The 25576-nt window shown below is 37.7% G+C and overlaps 1 protein-coding gene across 15 annotated transcripts in view; it reads right to left on the bottom strand.

The window, feature by feature from the left end:
• Positions 1 to 25576, bottom strand: part of LOC106870648 (protein NDNF) — a 203547-nt gene that overhangs the window by 23809 nt on the left and 154162 nt on the right. For 12 of the 15 annotated variants that reach the window (XM_052978471.2, XM_052978470.2, XM_014916797.3 and 9 more), the window contains one exon: positions 6817 to 6974. The exons of the other annotated variants lie outside the window; for them this stretch is intronic. In XM_052978471.2, coding sequence (XP_052834431.2) covers positions 6817 to 6831 — 15 coding nt within the window. In that variant the 5' untranslated portion in view covers positions 6832 to 6974. The remainder of the gene's footprint in view (positions 1 to 6816; positions 6975 to 25576) is intronic. 15 annotated transcript variants of the gene reach the window in all.

Below are 25576 nucleotides of genomic sequence, written 5' to 3'. Positions count from 1 at the left end.
ATATACCATTGTTAAGTTTCAAATGTACTGATATTGAAAATGCACAGCTATCAAAATTGATTTCTTATGTTAATTTATTTAGAGTTTCCAAAGTAGAGATCAATAGGAATAAACATTGTGTTAACCATCATCATAATTTCTATGTCCATTTTTTTTCCCATGCTGGCATGGGTTAAATGAGACTTATTAAATCAGTATTCTGTATCTGGATCCTCTTTCTGTTGCTAACCTTTGCCTCTTTTCAAATAAGGTATTTTTATTCCACTGGTCTTTACACATTGAAACCACCAGGCTATGGGATGAAATGTTAATAGGAAACTTAAGTATGATGTCCTCATTCTCCAAACAGTTTCAAGTGAAAACAGACAGGAATAAACACGCATGCCCACGCACGCACACACACACACACACACACACACACACACACACACACACACAAGTATATGTCATATGATATATGTGTGTGTGTTTTGGCAGTGTCTATCAGCAAACACAAACATAAGTATATATATATATATATATATATATATATATATATATATATATATATATATATTCACAGTAGTGAATTGAAGTTACCTATTTTCAAGCATGAATAATATATTCACCAGAATATTGAGCAATGTCATCTAAGCATAAACATGAGTACATGTATTCATTATCAGTTCAATAGCAATATTTTTAATTGATTTGCTAATGATTATGATAGTTTTACATATACTTAGGGACTCCTCTTACACTCAGTAGAAAGATGCTAAAGTTTAGAGGGCCTGTCTGAGTAACACAGAATTCTCTGATGACCAATTCATCATTTTGAAACTAACCCATGGAAAGATAAACTGTGGATATCCTTCTAAAAATCATGAACTGCAGATGAATTTTGGCCATTGTGATGATGGACTGGGATATGTAACAAATCTAGCAGCGTTCTTAATGTAAATGCCTGTTTTTGTGTTTAGATGATGATAAAGATACAACAACGATGATGATGGTAATGATGATGATGATGATGGTGATGATGGCAGTGGTGGTGGTGGTGATGATGTAGAGATAGCTACATAGTTTCAAGTATAATTTTTCATATGCTCTAAAAAGCTTGAGACTCACAAGCAGGCTTAGGTTATGTCCTAACCACTGCTATATTCAGTTAGTCTGTATCTTGTATCAAACCATTGCTGATGCCTCCAGCTTAGAAACTAAAAAATTATAGCTTAGCCAAAGGAGAAATGGCAGCCCCATGAACAACTTCTTACAGAACTTTTGACATTAAGGGATGGAAACAAAAGACAAAAATCCTTACTCATTGGTTACTACAGCAGGAAGCAACTCATCTACATGTCAAGTTTTTCTTGAATTAGAAACCTGGTTCAAATGCTTGCAACAGAGTAGATCTGCTAAATGTAACCAAGGTCCATGTGAAGATGTTAAACTAGGTGACACTGTGATATAATAGAAAACATGGTTGACACAGAGTGGAATCAAACCTGAAACCATCTGATTGTGAAGTCATCATCATCATCATCGTTTAACGTCCTCTTTCCATGCTAGCATGGGTTGGACGATTTGACTGAGGACTGGTGAACCAGATGGCTACACTAGGCTCCAATCTAATTTGGCAGAGTTTCTACAGCTGGATGCCCTTCCTAACGCCAACCACTCTTAGAGTGTAGTGGGTGCTTTTACGTGCCAGCGGCACAAAGGCCAGTCAGGCGGTACTGGCAACGGCCACGCTCAAAATGGTGTATTTTACATGCCACCTGCACAGGAGCCAGTCCAGCGGCACTGGTAATGATCTCGCTCGAATGACTTATCACGTGCCAGGAGGGCGACACTGGTAACGATCCCGCTCGAACGGTGCTCTTAGCGCTCCACTGGTACAGGTGCCATCACAATTTCGCTTGCCCCAACAGGTCTTCGCAAGCCGAGTTTAGTGTCCAATGAAGGAGACGTTGGCATGAGGGCCAGTCAAATTTAGTTTGATTTTGGTACATTTTAGCTACATGCTCATACTTGTACTCTATGAAAATATTTATAATCCATTTCATTGCCTTAGTTTACACCAAGTTAACTTTATCATGAGTGCCAGATAGTGTAGTATAGTCTTTCAAGGTGACACCACAGTATGGCTACAATCTAATGACTGAAACCAGTAAAAGAATAAAAAAATGTCATCATCACCATTTTCATTGTTTTACTGTCCACTTTTCCATGCTTGCATAGGTTGAATAGAGTTTATTGAAACAGATTTTCTATAGCTTGATGCCCTTCCTGTCACCAACCCTCTCCTATTTCAAAGTAAGGTAATATTTCTCTATAGTGAGACATGCTTATGCAGGATATTGGAAATTAATGACACTGCTTTTGACAGTGACATTCATTTAGAGTTGACACAATGCCAAGACAAGGAAACACTCAGATGTATACATATACATACATCTCTCTCTCTTTCTCTCTCTCCACACACACAATGGGCTTCTTTCAGTTTCCATCAACCAAATCCACTCAGAAGGTTTTGGTTGGCCTGAGGCTACAGTAGAAAATACTTGTTCAAGATGCCATGAAATTGTACCCATAACCATGTGGATGGGAAACAAACTTCTCAACCATATAGCCACACCATTCTTATATATATATATGCATGAAAAATCCACTGGAAGATAAACAGTAAGTAATTTACACAAAGCTGGGCAGAGTTTGAATTTTAGAAGCTAAATGCAAGTATTGCCAGTTCATCAGTGCCAAAAAAAATTATGCTTTAAAGACCCACTGGTTTATGTTGATATAATATATTATCTATAGACAATTCCTGCATGTATAAAATGGAAAGGAATGTATTTTATAACAATAGTTTTAAGCAAATGGATCAAAATACCACTTCACTTCATGCTCTTGCTTGATGGGGCTGGGGTCATCCCAGGTTAGTACTCCAAGAGACATCATCATGTGTAGAGCTGACCAGGTCCACCAGTGCTCTCCATCGCTGGCAGTCCCATGCCAGCCACTCTGCATCCTCCAAGGTGACATTGAGCCTCTAGAGATCTTCATTAATCATGTCCAGCCATGAGGTGCAGGGCCTTCCACAAAGCCTCTTTCAGCCCACAACTGCTGTGTCAAATGAGAGTAAATCCCTGGTATTTTCAATGGGCGCAAGTATGACTTACCAATTAATTTGAACTGTAGGGTTATTAAACACAGGTCATAAATTCAAACTTTGCCCTAGGCAGTGCATTATGTTCCAGAGAATATTTTTGGTTTACCAACAGCAATATGTGGTTAATATCAGAAAAGACATTCAGTTTATAAAACAGCAACAAAATATAAATAAACAACTAAATAATGAATGCCTACTTATATAGATACAGGTCTGCAACAGGCAAGCTATTATATCAAGCATGGCTGCAAGCTAAGTTGAATATGTAAGCACTCCCTCTTAGCAAAAATAGACAAAAAATGTCATATTCTTTTTTATTTAGATTCCAGTTGTAAGTCCCATAACCCCTTGGATCAGACATAAATTTATAACACAGTATTAAGTGTATCTAAAATAAGTCACTCTGTTGCAGCTCATCGTTTCCCCCAAGATATAACCGTAACAGGAGATGAATTTAGCAGTTCAATAAATATAGCTTGATAAAATAATTATCAGATTGAAATTAGTGGCCTATATGATCAATAAAAACCCTTGAAGGATGTGCCCTGCCATGGCTATAATCAACAAACTGAAACCACTAAAAAAATAAAAGAACATACACATATAGACAGATATGGAATACACATATACAAACACACAGATAAATAGATGAATAAATAAATCATCATCATCATCATTTAATATCTGTCTTCCATGCTAGATTGAGTTTGATGGTTTGACAGGATACAATATACTGGAGGACTGCAGCAAGAGTTTCAATGTCCATTTTGGAATGGTTTCTATGGCTGGATGCCATTCCTAATGCCAACCACTTCACAAAGTGTAATGGGTGCTTTTTCATGACACTGACACAAGTGAGATAGCCAAATAATTCGCAAGATAAAAAAAAGCAAAGCAAAACCCTCAACTTAGTGGGGTTGTGATAGAGGTATTTTATACCAGGTGTTGGAAGACTAAAGTATGACAGAGGGACAGGTGTATATGGCTTGCTATAGAGGAGGTGCACGGCTACCTTGTATTATATAAGGGTGGGAGTAACTGGAATGAAGACAATGATGGTGGTGATGAGTTGTCGGAGCAAACTCTAAAGATACAAGAAAGTGATTATCTGAGAGAATAAAGATGGAGACTTGGGAAGGGTGGGTGGATAAGATCATTAGAGAGTGAGAGGAGAGTGATAGTCAGAGATGGGTGCAGAGGTGAATGTAATGACTGGAACCAAAGTAGAGTTGTGGTTGATGGTGGGTGGGGTGGAGAAACAGTAGGTAATAATGAAAAAATACAAATGACTCAAGAAGGAAGAGTTAATAAAGGGCAATTCAAGAAGAGTGGGGAGTTGCAGAATAATAAACTTGTAGATAGATGAGAAAATATGTAGATGATGTGCAGAGTGGGAGAGAAGGGGAGGAGAGAGAGAGAGACAGAGAGAGAGAGAGAGAGAGAGAGAGATGTACAATGAAGATGGCTGTCAGGTATATATGGGTGGCTATACTGAGTGGGGCAAAAATGGATGAGGTGGCTGTGGATGGCAGATATGAGAGGGTGATGAGATTAATAGCAGGTACAGTATTGGCAGTTCTAAAATGTATTTCAAGAAGACACAGAAAGGGATGATTTGAGGAAAATAAAGTGGGAATGGATGACACTCATATATATACAGACATGTTATAAATACAACAGAATCATATCCTATATTTAATATAAATATATATATATATATATATATATATATATATATATATATATATATATATATATATATATATATATATATATATATATATATTAAAACAGTAGGGTAAAAAATTGGATATTAATTAATATCAATTTAATACCAGGGAACAAGCACATTGAAAGAATCAAGGAGATTCAGAAAAAATATTTGAGATCTCAAAGGATTATTGTATATGTATATATATAAAGGAGACTGCTTCATATGTTGTCTGGTCAATTCTGCTGACGATAGTCTGACCTTGTAAGATATAATCTTTATCTTACTAAAATTGACTTGAAACCATGGTACAGAATATAGATTGGTAAAAGTTTTTATTTTTCATTTCCTTTCGAAATTATCCCTAACTTTTGTGGTATGTAGTATTTTTGCTGCTATTTCTAGCGAGTAGATGTCCTATTATAGGCGTCTCTGCATTTCTAATGTATAAAGGAGACTACTAGGTGGATTGTTAATGTGCTAGAACGGAGACCACTAAGTGGACTGTTAATGTGCTAGAATGTAATCTTCTTCTAGCACATTAACAGTCCACCTAGTGGTCTCCTTTATATATACATATATTTATATATACATATATTTATATATACATATATTTATTTATATATATATTAGGATGTTGAGTAAACTTTCATTAAAGATCAATCAAAAATTTTGTGGCAATTGATTTCTTTGTTGATTTATTAGTATCCCTTTGACTAATTCCCATTTGTTCAAGTGACCTAATATACTACCTTTCTGCAAGGCCTCATACTTCTCACTTTGCTCTGTGTAATCTCACATAAATATGTACCTCATTGGGCCCAATCTCACTTCAACTGTTTGTGGTTTACAGTATGGTCATATAAGTGGGGTAACAAATCCTATTATTTCAGTGTGTTTTCTGTTTGTATTTGTGCACTGCAGCTTAACAGAATATGATTATATTAACAATGAATTCAATATATACATTAACAATTCTACAAACACCAGACTGCATAGTTAACAAGCTACAAAAAGTAAGTAATGTAGGATACTTATAGAAATATAAATGAAACAATGCCTGGCACAATAAAATTTGTACAAATGGCATGGTGTTGATGACCAGGCATTAATTACCATAGTACCATACAGCATAAGTGATGAATAAATATGTATACAGTGTCAGATTCATATGTTTATTCAAATATATTTAGTCTAGCTGTGAAATAAGATCCTGTGGTTAACTACAGTACTTTTGGCAGCTTAGACTGAGGTTCTAAAAGACTAATGTTGTCTTTTATGACCCATGTTATACTGCTGCCCTAGTTAATAATGTCTCACCATTAACTTTGCTCACCACAATGTCTAGTCTGTGTGTCTATGCCAATGGATTGCATTCCTCTGGCAGGGCCTTCCATGATGGACAGGTCGAAAAATAGAGACTAGACTAATATGGACTGCATATTCTTAGAAGTAATAAAAGCGTTTGCATAGTGCCAACACCCTTACCAAAAAAAAAAAAAATAGCAGCTAGAGAAGCATCAATGACAATTCAAAACCAGCAGGACCGAGAAGAGGAAGGCTTTCTCTCTGGGAAATACCTCCATACTGAGGGATTGGCCCTGAAAAGTTGAGAAAAGTGAAGAAAAGTCATCAATGGCTTATGTTAGGGAGCAAAGGGCTTAATTAAGTATTAACTTTGAGCCATTATGTAAATACCGTTAAAAAAATTAAATGTAAATGTAAATTTTGTTTACATTTCTATATACAGTCCATTACATACTTTTGGAAGGTTGGAAGGCAAAAGTAAACAATTGTTGAAGAATTTTTAATGAAAGAGGGAACTAGATAGTTTGATCTTAGCTTCAAGCTGCTTAAAGTGCTTTAGTTTAACTACAGCTTTCAATGTGACATTAAACATATTTATTCTTAACTAAGGCTGGCATGTTAATTATATATATCTATGCAAGTATACCATCATCATCATCATTATTTAACATCCACTTGGTTTTCCATGTTGGCATGGGTTGGACATTTCATCACAGTCTGAGTCAGTTCTTATTTGGAGTTACTGCCCTCTTAGATGGGTTGGGGACCACGTCTCACTCGCACATTCCACATTTGGCATGGTTTCTAAAAAAAAAAAAAAGACAATGGAATGTACGAGTGGTATATATATATATATATATATATATATATATATATATATATATATATATATATATATATATATATATATATATACATACATATATATATATATATATATTTATATATATATATATATACATACATACATATATATATATACATATACATATATATATATTTACATATATATACATACATATATATATATATACATATATATATATATATATATATATATATATATATATATATACATACATATATATACATATGTATATATATACACATATGCATATATATACATATATATATTTATACATATATACATATATATACTTATATATATATATATATATATATATATATATACACACTTATATATATATGTATACATATATATACACACACACACATATATATATATACATATATATACACTTATATATATACATATACACACACACACATATATATATATATATACATACATACATACATACATACACACACGCTGGTCAAACTGGGGTCGTATTAAAAGCCCCAACTGCTATTCAGTTGGAAGAAATCTGGATCTATGTGGTTGTTCAATAAAATTCTTAACTACACATGTGCACCCATGCACACACACACACACACACACACACACACACGCACATACACGTGCACACACTTGGCAGTATGGACGAGAAATTTGCTGGTCTACTTGCCACTTTGGGTAAGTGATTTTTGCTATTACCCCAGATTAATTAATAGCTTGTGCTGAGAATATTTTTTAATCACATAATTATAAGGAAAGTAGCTCATGATCCTAAAGGGACACTGTGCACGTGCTTCCTTTTAGGTTCCCTGAACCTGGTTACAAGATGAGATGAAAGGATCATTTAACTAGGAATCTACAAAAGAGTGGAATCCTTTAAAGGCATCCAAGAATGTAAGTGGACAATAAATTAAGTTAACAAGTGTAGAGTTTGATGGGTGGAAACTGTGAAAAAAGCCTGCCTGTACATCTGCTCTTCCATCTATTTATCTAGCCAGCTACACACACACACACACACACACACACACACACACACACATCTGTGAGAGTGGACAACAACATATTATCATAGGTCCTACAGGATCTCTTTCCACGAATTATGAGATTTGGTACTTAGATGTCAAGTATCATGGAAGATACTTAATATCCAGGTACCAATCTCAAAAACCTAGCTGTCCCCAATAGAGCAGCTTTTTGAGTATGCTTTACCCCCATGTCAAGTTCAGTTTCTCTGACAACTTGATTGTTAGTACTCCGTGTGCTTCTACAGCTATTGGGATGACAGTTACTTTTTTTATTGTCCACATTCTTGCAATTTCCTTTTTTAGTAACTTGTATTTTTTCACTTTTTCCAACTCTTTATCACTACACATGCATCCCCAGGTATGGCAGTATCTATAATCTTAGTTTCCTTTTCCCTTTTATCTATTACAAAAATGTCTGGTTTTTGGGTACCTATTAGAGCGTCACATTGGATTGTAAAATCCCACAAGATCTTATATTTATTGTTATCATTATTATTATTGCTACTAAGGTGGTAAGCTGGCTGAATTATTAGCACAGCGGGCAAAATGCTCTTTTCAGTTGCAATTCCTTGCTCAAAACTCATTGGTAGGAGCTCCAGGACACACCAGTCATATCAACAAGTTTGTCAATTGTTCAGTGACAGTCCTCCAAGATCAGTTCATGAATTTTCATGTTTTCATTCATTTGGGTGGTTGATGCTGGCTGTCCTGAATGAGGTTGGTCTTCAAGCGACAAGTGACCATTCCTAAAGCATGGAAACCACTCGTAAACTTGTGTTTTGCTCATGGTAGTGTGCTTCTAAGCAGTTTGTAAAATGACAACTTCTTCGGCCACTGTTTTCTCCTAGCAGAAAACTGAATTTCATAGATTTGTCCCACAGAGAACTTTCCAGTTACTTTTGGCTATCCCCGCAGATGTATATGTGTGTGTGTGTGATTCTTTTGGGGAATATCTCAAAGCACACACATAAAACTATAGATAATAGCATGTAAATATTAGGTTGAATATCCTTTTAGACATTTTCTATCCAAAGAAGGGTTTCAACCTAATATTTACATACTATTGTCCATAGCTGTATGTGTATGCTTTGTGATATAAAAATAAAGAAAAGATTTATTTCACATTCTCTTGAAAGTTTATAAAATTCTTTTGATGTCAACAATATATGTATATGTGCATGCGTGTGTGAATATATATGCAACTGCGCTGGGTTGGCCATGGCATCAGAATGAGTGACAAAATAATACTCAAAGTTCTCATATAAAGCCAGCTTGATAGTGGGCACAGGAATGTTGGTTGACCATGGCTCAGATATAAGGACAAGCTGAAGAGTAAACTCTCAGCAGCGAAGATAGCTTACAACACCTTTAAGCAAACAGCCTAGAAGCATACAAAATGAAATTGTATCAAAATTGTATAAGAAACTTTGTTGCAAATCAGATTCTGAAGCAAAACTGGCCTGAAAGTGTCTATGCAACAATGATGTAAAAATTTATATCAACAACACAAGCTATATGCATAAAATTTGTCCAAGAGTGAAGAGTCATTACACATAAAACATTATTCCTAGTGACAAGAGTGTCCCTATGAAATGAAGAATAAAGATCTAAAATTGCTTAAATAAACAACTTCATGACAGTAAGGAGTTCTACTTAAGAAAGATACTTTCAAAGAGTGAAACCAAACCCAGACTCTCCCATGAGAAGTAGAGGGAAAATGAGAAACCAAAGTTGTTAAAAATATATGAATGAACCCAAAGGCCTTCTACAAATTTACAAAAGGATCACCCTTGTTATCTAGAGTAAGTAAACAATACTGTAGCAATTTAGGACTCAAGGCCCCACAGATTTTGATTACTTTGCCAACATCCTCAGCAATATATGGTAGTATTCAAAAAGCATTTAGGCAAATTTTTATCCAAGATTCCAGATGAACCCACATCACAGCCCAAAATGCAAATGAAGGCAGCATTGTCCAATCCCAACATTCACTAAAACCAAATGCAGGGAGAGGCAGTAGAAATGAAACAAATATACTATCAATCACACTAATGGCAGTTCCACAGCATGGCCACAGCTGCTAACTGAAGCATACATGGTATGATCAACAAGTATCAGGACTGTTGCCATAGTAATGAAGCTAAAGCATGCAGAGTAAAGCTGCTTGGCACAGATTGACCATAAACTCTGCTGTGCATGTACACTAAGTTTTAACATTCTAGCTCACTTTTGCTGTTTACAGCAGTGCTTAGAAGGATGGTGTGTAGTGTGTGATCATTGCATTGACCACGACAGAGAAAGTTGAGCAGAGAATTCACATCAAAATTTGTCAAAAAGCTTGGCGATACCTGCTCAGAGGCCTATGCAAAGTTTTCAAAAAGTTTTTATCGTCCTTGACATAATCAAGGAGATCTTGTGCAACTGAAACCAGAGTGTCTTTTTGGTCAGCTAAAAGCAGTTTTGGCACAAACATGGCAGACATGTGTCTCATACCCAAATCTTCAGTGATAATGGACTGAACAGAACCGTAACTAATCTGCACGTCCTCTGATAACTCACGGATGGTTATTCGATGATTTCCCCTCACAGCTGCATGCACATTTGCAATTTTTTCTCAGTTCTGCTGGTTGCAGGTCTTCCAGAATGTTTGTCACTATCGACTTTTTTTTGGCCATCTTGGAAATGTCTGAACCACTTGTACACTTGAGTGCAGCTCATACACTCCTCTCCATACACTTTCTGCAACTTTGTGTAAGCCTCTGAGCAGGTATCGCCATGACAGTTATCTCTATCATGGTTAATGCAATGATCACATGTTACACACCTTCCTTCCAAGCACTGCTGTAAACACCAGATGTGAGTTAAAACGTTAAAACTTGGTGCACATACACAGCAGAGTTCAAGGTTAATTTTTCTCAAGTGGCTTCACTCTGCATGCTTTAGCTTTGTTACTATAGCAACAGTCCGGATACTTATTGATCAGACCTTGTATATATATATATATATATGTCATTTGAGTTTAATGCAAGTCTTGTCCCTCTCTAACCCTGCACCATACATCTCACCTCTTTACAGCATTTACTGAAATCCTTGGCCATAGAATTCATCTACCATGGTTCAGAATCTATAGCAGAGGGATTTCTTCCAGATCTGGAAGTAAAACCTGGAATCGAACACCGTTTTAGTCAGTCAGAAAAATGACAGGACACTGACATACTACCATCAAGGAAATGGCATTAGTCAGTATATATGGTATACCTAGTTTCAACAATTGACACACCAACAGTGTCGTGAGATCACTGGCAGGCTAAAAGAGAAAGTGGATTTCATATGTGGTGCATACATAAGCTAATGACATTAACAATACCAAGGAAACAGATTCTCTTAAATGACTGGGTAGCTTCCTAGAAGTCGTTGACAGTTTCTGTTGCCTCTGTTATCTAATATTTTCATTGTTGGGAAAATGCGATTTTCCTTCAGAATGAAGTGCAGATTGTATGATGCATGTGTTCAAAGTGTAATGTTGCATGGTATAGTGAAAGTGGGCCTTGAAAGCAGAGGACATACAAAAACTAGAAAGAAATGAAGTGAACATACTTCACTAGAGTGATTATAAATGATGGAGTATAAGTGAGGTGAGAGAAAAATCGAAGTAAGAGAAATCATATGTAGCATGGAAGAAAAACAATTGCCCTGGTAAGCAAGTGATGTGTATAGAGAATGACAGCAGTTTAAGGGAGATAACATAAGACTACATTAATGATCTTCTACCAGTGCTACTGGACAAGACTCTTCATTTCATGAAACTTTGGTGAAATGTACGTTAATGATAGAGGCTGGGCTATGTAAGTTATATCTACACTGGGAACAGTCAACTATTTTATACTTGCAGACTTTCTGTCTGATACACCTCTTGCCTATTTGATATCCTCCTATGTTTCTATTACCCCTTAGCTATTTGCTGCATCATGCCACCCAGAAAACTTTCTTATCGTGAACCATTTCTATGTCTACAGAATACTCACCATCTCCCACTTATCAGCTATCATGTAGATTCCATTAGCATTTCTCTCCCATCACATTGGCTGAATAACAAAGAACAGCATAGCAGCTATTGGTATTTGATGCAATTAACTATTTAACATTTTGTGTTGTCTGTCATCACTTCCTCTCCTTCAGAACTCAACTCTCATGATTGTAAGAGACTAGTGAATCTCAATAAGAGTGCTTTTATTCACATCTACCATTTAACAGTTGCATCTCAACTATCCAGCACATTCACTGTCTCATTTACCAGTTAAGAGATACATCATCTTCTATACTGATAGCCATGACTTCTCCCTTAGGTGAATTGTTATTGCGATCCATCACATTCTGCTTTTACTACCTCTCTATATCAATACTCTAGCACTGTCTCTCTCTTGTTTCTCCACACTCTTCCACACAATCCAACCATGCATGCATGTATGCATATACATACATATGTGTGTATGTATGTATGTATGTATGTATGTATGTATGTATGTATGTATGTATTTTGGACTAATTGATTGACTGGTTTCTTTCAGTTTTCATCTACCAAATCCACTCGTAAGGCTCTTGCCTAAGGATCCACACAATGGGACTAAACTCAAAAATGGGTAGTTGGGAAGTAAACTTCTTTACCTCATAGCCATGCATGAAAAAAATTATGCGCCTAAGGTCTCCTAGGAGTAAAACAGGAATAAGTCACGTACAGAGATGTAGAGACAGACAGTTGTAATTTAGTAGTAGTTGAGTATGAATATTAATGTGAGGTACAGAAACCAAAATGAATTGCTCTCAGTTCTATATAAAAAGCAATGTTTATACAATGGTGAAAAAACTGGTGACATTTAACTTGGGAGGAATAGTTTCCTTTAATGCTTTTAGTGGAACAAGCAAAACTTTTTGACAAGCATAATTTCAGCAAAAAGTTTGTTCTCTCAAGCAGAATAGAATTGCAGTGGCTTCATCTAGAATTGCTGCAACTTTGCTCACAAGTTGCAGCACAGATCATTCTGATATTAAACTGTCATCCAACCTTGTACACACTGACAGTCTTGCAATATTAGCAAAGGATCTGGATAGGTAGAGGTTCTTGAACAGGTCAAACTGGAAATTTGAGATGGAGGATTTCAGTTGCTAATAATTATACCTGGCTTTTGAGTTGTTTTTCATGTTATATCCTCATCAATTTTTCACATACATTTACATGCTAATATGGCCACTCAGCTCTTCTGAATATTCTGATATAACCTGGCAACATTTACAGAATGAAAATATTTAGTTTCTAAAGAACTATTGGAATGAGCAAAAACAGAATTTTCATTACAACAATAAATCTGTCAAATATAACTATAGGCACAGGCCTGGCTAGGTACAGGCATGGCTAGGCCCAGGCTTTGTTGAGTAGGAAGAAGTTTGTTTCCCAACTGAATGGTTCTGGGTTCAGTCCCACTGCATGGAATCTTAGGCAAGTATCTTCTACTGTAGCGTCAGTAACCATGTCTTTCCTCTTTGGCAGCATACCTATTTCCGCCCTCATTCTTGCTCTCTTTCTCTTCTTCTCTCTCTCCCTCTCTCTGGCTGGGTAACCATGGACCTCCTCTGCAGCAAAACATCTGTTTCTGCCTCTCTGTTACACTCTAATCTTTCATCATCTGACACAAGACCTCATCTTCCAATGCCCCTTCCCCTCTCAAAGACTCCGTGTCTTGCAAAGTTACTTGGTGACCCTGCCAGTGCAGGTGCCACTTAAAAAGTACCCAGTCCACACTGTAGAGTGGTTGGTATTTGGAAGGGCATCCAGCTGTAAAAACCATGCCAAAACTGTCCTTGCTTGTGTGAGTGCCATGTAAAAAGCATTTGCCCACTCTATGGAGCGTTTGGTGTTAGGAAGGGTATCCAGCCATAAAACCATGCCAAAACAGACACAGAAGCATGGTGCAGGCTCCTGCCTGGCCAGCTCCTGTAAAACTATCCAACCCATGCCAGCATGGAAGGAGGATGTTAAACGATGATGATGATGATATGTATATATATATATGTATGTATGTATGTATGTCTGTATGTACGTATGTATAAGATTAAGAATGACAGAAGCTGTATTAATGCCAAAAGGAAATATTTATTCCCCACTTAAAAGTGGATACTGTACAACACAATATATTGTGATATTTACCATGAGGGAACCTCTCATATAGACTTGTGGCGCATAGAAGAACTTGTGCTTATATTGCTAGTGGGAGATAATTGCTTGCTATCACCTCCGGGACTATCAAATCACATGATTTTGGCTTTTCTTGGCCTTGTCAATGGCAGATGTCCGTGGTTAGAGATAGCATCACTTTTCCGTCGGTGGTATATATAGAATCCCAGTGCCTATTCAGTCACTGGGGTTGCAAATAGCCAGTGTACTTATTAAAAAATAATTAATAGTGACAGAAGCAATATTAATACCAAAAGTTAATATTTATCCCCACTTAAAAGCAAATGTGTTAGTGAATGAAAATACTAAAATCAAAACCTCCTTGATAACAAGCCACACGCATTTTTACACTGACATGATTTAAATATTCGATTGTGAAAGTGAAAGTTGCAAACTCCAAAACTTGCTGTTACATTGATCATACAAGTACAACATTTTCATAGGTTCACCAAACCTTATAACAAAGAGCAACTGCAACACACTATGCAGTAGAACATAAAATAAACTTTAGGAAGACATTAGTGGATAGCTCATCGAAAGCATATAAAATTCACTACAAAAATAGATGGTTAATGATGGAAGCATTACCCATAATACAATACAATGCTTAAATAAACACACAGACAATACATCACAAACAAAAGAACAATGTGACTAATCATACATTAATTTAATGCTCAAATTTCAAGTATCAGTCAATACATCAATACATCTAAACAAGTTTAGGTAATAAGCTCTATGGAAATCACATTTGCCTACAACTAAATGCAGCAGTTATACATGTCAATAACAATTTACACCCTGATGATAAAGCAGTGAAAGTCTAGAAACACTGGTCGTTATGACAGGTTTAGGAATGTTATTAAAACTAATAAAAAAGTTAGAACTATAACGTTATTGCGTTTTCAACACAACACACAAATATATGATAAGAAACAAATGCACAAATATATACATATGATACTCATACTATACACACATGCACACATATATATATGTATACACACACACACACACACACATATATATACTAATAAGCAAGTAATCAACAAGAAACTTCAACAAACACTGCAGGAGTTAGAAAAACAATTTCACAACTTCAAAATATGCAGGAGTGATAATAGTAACATGTTCATAATAATGGAAAGAAATGAATATAATGCAAAACTAATGATTAATTCAAGGAAAATAGCAAATTCATAAAGATCCAGGAAGGCAACAACATCCAATTAAAAGTTAAACTCAGTAAACATGCCATGTTTCAATCCTTGGATTGGGATTTCATCAGCGACTGTGCACCCTGTTTTACTGTCCACAAACACATTGTATATAAAGCTTTGTTACTTGCAGCTTAAGTAAACTGGATTGGCTATTTTATATAAATAATACTTTGCTGGAAGCTCTTTCAAATATTAAATTACTGGTCTGCTAACAGTATTTGGTTTTATTGCTATTAATGATAAAAATATAGCTAAAAATTTTTTAGACAACACTATTTATCAATGATATTAAGAAACATATCAATGCATTCAATATTTTCATGGACAGAAAATGCGGGAAACAGTCAGACATAGGGATTTTATCAAGGACTGTATATCTTCTTTTACTATCCATGAGCGTATTGCTTTTAAATCATACTTCTTATCAGAAGCTTAAATAAATCAGATAAACTGTATTTACTCATGTGTAAATTGCATTAGTTTATTCCTGATTTCAACTTACAAAACTAGGGAGCGACTTATACATGGAGCAAAAACTAATATTAAGTTTGAATATGGAAGGAAAGCAATCCTGCATCAAGATTTAATAATAAATTAGGAATGCAACTCATAAACAAGTGTGACTCAAACATGAGCAAATACAGTATATAATAAACACTTTTTTATTTATACATATATATATATAAATATATATATATATATATATATATATATATATATATATATATATATATATATATATATATATATATATATATATATATATATATATAAACACTTTGTTGGCAGCTACTTTCAATATTAAATTACTAGAGCATTAATAGTAATTTACTTCATTGCTATATTTTACAATGGATTTTATCTGTTGATATTTTTTTAAAGCCAACAATGTATTAATTAATGATTGTAAATAAAATCTCTATGTACACAATATCTTCATGGACAGAAAAAGCAAGGAACAGCCGGACATGTCATGTTTCAGTCAGTGAATTGGGATTACATCCCCAACTGTGCACCTACTTTTACTGCCCACGATCATATTGCTTATAAACCCATTATTTATTGGGGTTCAAGTAAAGTAGGTAAACCAATCTGAATATATAACACATTGTTGGCAACTACTTTGACTATTAAATCATTGCTATGTTAACTGTGGTTTGTTTCACTTCCATATTGTCCTTTCAAATATATCCATATATTTCCTTTTAGCCAACACTGTATTTTTCAATGATTGTCAACATGTCTGTATTCATAATATATATTATCGTGGACAGAAAAAGCAGTCAGGAATATACATACATACATACATACATACATATATATATATATATATATATATATATATATACACATACATACATATATGTATACCTACATATATACATACATACACACATATGCACATATATATACATACATATATATATATATATATATATATATATATATATATATATATAAAAATATATATATATATAAATATATATAAACACATGCACATATATATAATATATAAACAAGCATATATATGATACATGGGTTGGACAATTTGACTGAAGACTGGCAAGCCAGAAGGCTGCACCAGGATCAGATTGAAGCCTGGTGCAGCCTTCTGGCTTGCCAGTCCTCAGTCAAATCATCCAACCCATGCTAGCATGGAAAGCGGACGTTAAACAATGATGATGATGATGATGATATATACATATATATATATATATATATATATATATATCAAGAAGAGTTGCAAGTGATTCTAAAGTTGTCTGGAGGCCATGGTTGAAGCTAATGGCAATTTTATTGAATACATTTACTCTTTAGTATTTCAAGATATTTTTATGTAATTTTGGTAAATATATCTGTCAGAATGAAATGGCTGTGTTATTTTCATTTTCGCATAAATTGGATGACAGTTTATTCACCGCAACCTGTATGTATGTATGTATGCATGTATGTATGTATGTATGTGTGTGTGTGTGTGTGTGTGTGTGTGTATATATATATAATACATATATATGAATATGTATTCAATATATATATATATAAAACATCTATATAAATATATATTCAATATGTAAATATATATAAAACATATTTATCATCATCATCATCATCGTTTAACGTCCACTTTCCATGCTAGCATGGGTTGGACAATTTGACTGAGGACTGGCAAGCCAGAAGGCTGCACCAAGCTGTAATCTGATCTAGCAGAGTTTCTACAGCTGGATGCCCTTCCTACTGCCAACCACTCCGAGAGTGTACTTGGTGCTTTTACGTGCCACCGGCACGAGGGCCAATTACACGGTACTGGCAATGGCCACGCTCAAAAAGGTGTTTTTTACATGCCACCTGCACGGGAACCAGTCCAGCGGCACTGGCAACGACCTGGCTCGAATAATTTTCTAATGTGCCACCAGCACAAGTGATAGAAGGTTAATCTGGTAACGACTACGCTCAAATGATGCTATTTACGGGCCACTAGCATGGAAGCCAGACACCTGCTCTGGCAATGAACACGGTTGGACAGTGCTGTTGGTGCTCCACTGGCGCAGTTGCCAGTCATCGAGTATGGTTCAATTACGATTTCAATTCCGATTTCACTTGCCCCAACAGGTGATTTCACTTGCCAATCGTCGGATTCGGTTCGATTTCGATTTCAGATTTCAAATCCAAATTCACTTGCCTCAACAGGTCTTCACAAGCAGAGTTTTGTGTCCAATGAAGTAAAGATACGAATAAGTGAGCTGGCTACACTTCTGGCAGAGGTCACAGATTATGCTCTCACTTGCCTTGCCTTGCCTGGTCTTCTCACGTACTGCATATTTCCAAAGGTCCCGGTCACTGGTCATTGTCTTGGTGAGGCCTAAAGTTCGAAGGTCGTGCTTCACCACCTCATCCCAGGTCTTCCTGGGTCTACCTCTTCCACAGGTTCCCTCAACTGCTAGGGTGTGGTACTTTTTCACACAGCTATCCTCATCCATTCTTGCCACATGTCCATACCAGTGCAATCGTTTCTCTTGCACAACACAACTGATGCTTATTAGGTCTAACTTTTCTCTCAAGGTACTTACACTCTGTCGAGTATGCATACTGACATTACACATCCATTGGAGCATACTGGCTTTGTTTCTTGTGAGCTTACGCATGTCTTCAGCAGTCACGGCCCATGTTTCACTGCCATGCAGCATGGCTGTTTGTACACATGCGTCATACAGTCTGCCTTTTACTCTGAGTGAGAGGCCCTTTGTCATTAGCAGAGGTAAGAACTCTCTAAACTTTGCCCAGGCTATGTGCGTGGGATTGTTGAGATGCTTGAACAGAGATGTGTCGATATCTGCTGCTTCCAAGAAGTAAGGTGGAGAGAAGGTTCCACTAGGTTCCTCACAGGCAAAGAACACAGGTACAAGATTTTCTGGGCAGGGAACACAGACGGGGTTGGGGGCGTGGGTATACTTCTTGCGGAGAAATGGGTGGATAAGGTAATCGAGGTAGCCAGAGTATGTGATAGAATACATAAGATTAGATTAGTCCTTCACCATGGGTTAGCAACCATTATCTCGGCCTATGCCCCTCAGCCCGGGCTACCCGATGGCCAGAAAGACCGATTTTATGACACCCTCTTGCAGACTACCTTGTCAACGAATGACAGGGAACTTCTTTTTGTGGCTGGTGACTTCAATGGACATGTTGGACAACATTCAGGGGGCTTCCAATGAGGAGGGAACCAGGCTGCTGGAGTTCTGTGATGCAAATGACTTTATGGTTTGCAATACTAACTTCAGGAAATCTGCCAGTCACCTAGTCACCTACCATTCTGGCAGACACACTAGCCAAATTGACAACATCCTCACCAGAAAAAGGCAAAGATGGCTGCTTATAAATGCCAAAGCCTTCCCAGGCGAAGAATGTACCCCACAACATAAACTAGTAGTTAATGACTTCAGGATCAGGGCTAAGTGGTTGCCCAGAAGATGACCAGCATGGAGGAGAAGGGTCTGGAAGCTCAAAGATCCTGCAAATGGACAGAGATTTAGGGACTTATTATTCGAAGCCTTTGACGAAATAGAAGGAGATATAGCTTCACACGATGTAGAAGACAACTGGAGGTTTCTACAGGACAACCAGCTGAGGGCCACAGACCAGATCTCTGGATGGTGCAAAGTCCCCTCTCGACCCAAAATAACATGGTCATGGAACAATGTTGTTGACAGGGCTATTAGACAAAAGAAACAGGCTTGGAAGGACTGGAAGAACGGTGGTTGCAGGGAAATGTATCAGACTGCCAGAAGGGAAGCTAAGCGACAGGTTTATTTAGCCAGAGGGAAAGCAGATAAGAAAAAAATTACCAATGTTCTGCGCTGTGAGGACCAAAGACTTGAAGTATTTCATGTTGCAAGACAATGTGTAAGAGAGAATTGTGATGTCATGAGAGAGAAATGTGTTCGCATGGATGATGATACACTTGCACTAAACGACGCTGCAAAGAAAGAGGTTTGGAGATGCCACTACAAAAGGTTGCTCAATAAAGAGAATGAATGGGAGAAAAAGAGTCTGCTGAATGTCGACCCAACAGAGGGACCAGCTATCCAAGTTGACAGTACCATGGTAGATAAAGCAATTAAGAGTGTGAAGACAGGGACAGCCCTCGGCCCATCAGGAATCACTGCAGAGATGTTCAAAATATCTAACAGTGTCGGCTATAGCCTAGTCACCCATATTGTTAACCTGGTGATACATGAAGGAGTCATACCCAATGACTGGTGTAGCAGCACCATAGTCAACTGCTATAAAGGTAAAGGTGACGCTTTAGATGCAAATAATTACAGAGGTATCAAGTTGTTGGATCAGGTAATGAAGGTCATGGAGAGGGTCATAGCCCAACTAATTAGGCAGAAAGTCAGTTTACATGAGATGCAGTTTGGGTTCGTGCCAGGGAAAAGCAGCACTGATTCTATATTTCTGGTAAGACAGTTGCAGGAGAAATATATAGCCAAAGATAAACTTCTGTACCTGGCTTTCGTTGACATGGAGAAAGCCTTTGACAGGGTCCCCTGATCCCTTATCTGGTGGTCAATGAGGAAACTAGGGATAAATAAATGGTTAGTGAGAGCTGTGTGAGCCATGTACAGGGAAGCTGTCAGTAAGATGAGGGTTGGCAACAAGTACAGTATAGAAATGGTAGAGGTAGGGTCCACCAAGGTTCAGTCCTCAGCCCCCTCCTATTTATCATAGTCCTCCAAGCAATAACACAGGAATTCAAGACGGGATGCCCCTGGGAGCTCCTCTATGCTGATGACCTTGCTCTATTTGCTGAGTCACTATCAGAACTAGAGGAGAAGTTTCAGGTGTGGAAGCAAGGATTAGAATCGAAGTGCCTTAGAGTCAACCTAGCTAAAACCAAAGTCCTAATAAGTAGGAAGGTTGACAAACCACAAACCCCTTCAGGTAGATGGCCCTGCATGATCTGTAGAAAAGGCGTAGGTAGAAACTCTATAAGATGTACCAAATGTAATTTATGGACACATAAGAGGTGCAGCAATATCAAAGGAAGGCTAACTATGAAAATAGTTTTTGTATGTGGCAGAAGGTCAGGAGCAATAGAATCTGAAAATGTGCAGAGAACAACTTCTGCAACATTCCAGGGAGAAAAACTAGAAATAGTTGATAGCTTCCATTACCTAGGTGACCAAGTCAATAGCGGAGGAGGGTGCGCTGAAAGTGTAGCTGCTAAAATAAGAATAGCCTGGGCAAAGTTTTGCTGGCGACAAAGGCCTCTCGCTCAGAGTAAAAGGCAGACTGTATGACGCATGTGTATGAACAGCCATGCTACTTGGCAGTGAAACATGGGCCGTGACTGCTGAGGACATGCGTAAGATCACAAGGAATGAAGAATAGAAAAAAAAAAAAATAATAATAACAAGTAGGTATAAACACATGAACAAATAAATTAAAACAAATTAAACGAATGTGTATAAACAGGGGATATAGATAATACAGGCACTCCTTATACACGCATGCACTTACTAAAGATTGACACACATAGGGGGATACACATGCGCAAATAAGGCGGCGAGCTGGCAGAAACGTTAGCACACCGGGCGAATGCTTAGCCGTATTTCGTCTGCCGCTACGTTCTGAGTTCAAATTTCGCCAAGGTCGACTTTGCCTTTCATCCTTTCGGGGTCGATTAAATAAGTACCAGTTACGCACTGGAGTCGATATAATCGACTTAATCCGTGTTTGTCTGTCCTTGTTTGTCCCCTCTGTGTGTAGCCCCTTGTGGGTAGTAAAGAAATAACACATGCGCAAATAAAAACACATACAATAAGAATACAAAATGCAAAATGGCTGATCGTTAGTAAGGAAAGACACACAAATAGGAAAGAAGAAAGCAAAGGACCACTGATGAGGTCACAGAAGTGTGATGAAAGAACTCTGGCTGAAATACAATTAATGTAATGTAAAATAAAGCTGAAGCAAATTAACACCAAATATATAGTGCATGTGTTTTTATTGACTAAACTGGCAACATGACCATCCCCAAATACAACAATATATATATATATATATATATATATATATATATATATATATATATGTATACACACATATATATATATATACATATATAAATATATATATATATATATATATATATATATATATATATGAAGTGATCCTGAATAAAAATGGTACCCCGTACACTCTGTAAAGTTGCTGGCACCAAGAAGGGCATCCAATCATAGAAACCACACCAAAGTATACACTGCTGCGAGCAGCAGTTGCTGTCAAACTATCCAGCCCATACCAGCATGGAACCTGAATGTTGATGATGATGATGATGATGAATAAATTTGTATACATATATATATTATAATATTAGGGAATGTCAAAATCCAAACTTACAAGGATATTCAATTTAAGAATACCAAATTGAATTTTATGATGAAAAATATATCAATAATTTAGAGAAGAACCACCAAGATGCAATCCAAACAATGAAGGAGATCAGACACCATCAATAAATTTACTAAATTGAATTAAATTTTTAATCTAATATTTTATGGATTATAAACTTTTCTTTTGGATTTTATAGATTTTTAAAACAGTATTTTGAAGAGTGCGTTTTTCTTGATGGTGTCTGATTTCCTTTATTGTTTGGATTGCATTTTGGTGGTTTGTCTCTAAATTATTAATATACATACATATATATATATATATATATATATATATATATATATAAACAAGGGTACAAAATAGTACCCATCTTTACAAATTTGCATTTAGGTTTGAATTGCTAACAGGCTACCTATAATATTTATATATATGCATACATATGTATATCTATCTATTTCTCTCTCTCTCTCTCTCTCTCTCTCTCTCTATATATATATATATATATATATATATATATATATATATTGAAAAAAAATTCGTCAGAATTTTGGAATAACTTCTTTCATTTATTTTGTACATATATTAGATTGGAGCCTGGTGTAGCCATCCGGTTTCACCAGTCCTCAGTCAAATCGTCCAACCCATGCTAGCATGGAAAGCGGACGTTAAACGATGATGATGATGATGATGATGATTAGCGCTTTCGTTCGTCTTTCGAACTTGTCAAACATAACTGTGAAAATACAGAGATCTAGCTTATTTATATAAAAACAGGTGTTTTGGGGGTTTTGTTTATAACAGAACATTGTTTTGTCTTTTTGTTTTTTTGGGGTGAGGCTTTGGAGACAATGGAAGATGTATAAGCAAATAGATATCTTTTTATTATAGCCACACAGGGCTAAATACAGAAAATGGACAAATTACAAAGTAGAGCTTTTGGGGGGGGGGGGTGATTTGGATCAAAAGGGATCGCGGGGAAAAAAAAAAAAAAAAAAAAAAAAAAACGTGGGAGGAGGGGGCGATCAATAGGGATCGTGTATCACAGTCGATGTAAAAAAACGGGGAACAGATTAGGTTTATCCGTGGAGAGAAAAGCCTACGGAAAAGACCAAGGTCACCTCAGGCTTTTTTATTTAAAGGTACATGAAAGTAAGTACCTTCTCTCTTTTGTCTCTTTTTGTTACAAGTCTATGCTTAAAATGGTGTCGTCTTTCATTCTTACCATTCTTGCCACATTTACCCATTTTTTATTGAAACTTTCATTCGACAACACCTTCCTCTCTATCCTCATCCTCCTTTTCAAGTGGTACTTGAAAAAGTTGACGAGGGATTGACCAGAGAGGAAAGTGTTTGTTTGTAGACCTTTCAAACGCGTCCACCACACGCATTCTTTTGCCATAGCTATCAGTGTTACAAAAACCGTTTTTCCTTCCCGTTTAAAGGAAGGTGGCGGAACAATATTCACGATAGACTCGGCTGATAAGTGGGCTCGTCCCACACGCGACAACAGCCGTTCGACGAAGGTCCACAGCTCTGAAATATCTGGACACTGCACGAGTGCGTGCAGAACGGTTTCGTCGCTCTGACCGCATCTCGGGCAGGTCGGTCCGGTGGTTTTCGAACCGTGTCTGTAGATCTTCTCTCGAACTGGTAGTGCGTCTCGATAGCATTGCCAAGCCAGGGATCTCTGGAAATTATCCATAGGCCCCGGCCCGAACGTCGTCTTGAAAAGGCGGGTTAAGAATTTCTCGTCGACACCCAGGTTTGCCCCGAGAGTGTCGTCAGACCTCCCCTCCACTAGTCCTCTATAGAACGCATTGGTCGTTTGGAAGTTGCACAAGTTTGATCCCGGACGGCAGAGCTGTTGTAGAGCTTGGCGACACTCGCGGTGCCATTCGCCCAGTTTCGGTCTCTTCCTGATCCATGTTTGCAGTTCGGTGAGTGAGACGAGCTGCGGGAAGGCGTGCCTCACAAACGGCGCCCACACCTGTTCACCGTCGTCAATGAAGTTCCAGAGATGCCGCAGTCTCAGCGCATGTCTGCGCATCATTAACCACGGCATCCCCAGTCCTCCACGTAACGGTTGTTGACAGCAAATGGATCGCCTCACCATCGGAACGCCACCCTTCCACAGAAAGCGGAAAAGTATGCGTTCTAGTTTCGTGATGGTGGCATCGGGACAAGGCACGACGGTCAGGCGGTAATCGATGACTGAGGCGATATACACATTAGCCACCTCCGCCCGGCCTTTTAGAGATAACTTTCTCTCAGCCCATGTTTGGCTGAGTTTGATCACTCTACTGGTGATCTCGTCCCAGTTCTTATCCATTTGGAGGTCCGGACTGAACCAGACCCCGAGCAGTTTAACCGGTCCGTCCGTCCAGCGTCCCACTACGGAGTCACTGTTGGACGGTATGGGCTTGCTTCTCCAGGTGCCGAGTAACAAACCCACTGACTTTTCCGGGTTAATTTTTGCTCCTGTCACCGTTTCGTATTCTTTAAGTGTCTCGCCTAGCATCTCGACGTGCTTTTCACTCGACACTATGACGGTGACATCGTCCGCATATGCAGACACGCTCGTCCCGCAACCCAGCTCTCGTGGGATACCCCTCAGTGTCGCCAGCTTCCGCAGTAGTGGTTCGATCGTCAATACATACAGAAGCGCCGACAAGGGACATCCCTGACGGACCGAACGCGTGATGTCGAACGGTTTTGACAGGTGACCGTTTACCCGTATTACCGATCGGATGCCGCTATACAAGGCAGCGATCCAACCGCGGAAGACGGGACCAAAGCCAGCTGCCCTGAGGACGGCCGCTAGGTATCGATGGTCGACCCTATCGAAGGCTTTAGATTGATCTAAATTGATCAGCGCCCCACCCATGCCAGGATCCTTAACTACCCTGTCCATGATGTAGCGCATGAGGTGGAGGTTGTCATGGATACTTCTGCCCGGCACGGCGCATGTTTGCGCCCTGTCGACCAGTTTATCGATGACAAGCGCCAACCTCTCGGCTATTACTTTGGCCAAAATTTTCAAATCTGCGTTGAGCAGAGTGATGGGCCTGAAATTATCTATAAAATTCCCCTTGTTTGGGTCTTTCTTCAGCAATGTCACTGCACCTCGGCTCACGAAACCGGGAATTCTCCCGTTTTGTTGCCAGTTGCAATAGACTGAT

Source organism: Octopus bimaculoides, chromosome 2 (assembly GCF_046866305.1).
Source record: "Octopus bimaculoides isolate indiv1 chromosome 2, ASM4686630v1, whole genome shotgun sequence".
Classification (NCBI taxonomy): Eukaryota; Metazoa; Mollusca; class Cephalopoda; order Octopoda; family Octopodidae; genus Octopus; species Octopus bimaculoides.
This window is presented reverse-complemented; position numbering and strand designations above follow the sequence as displayed.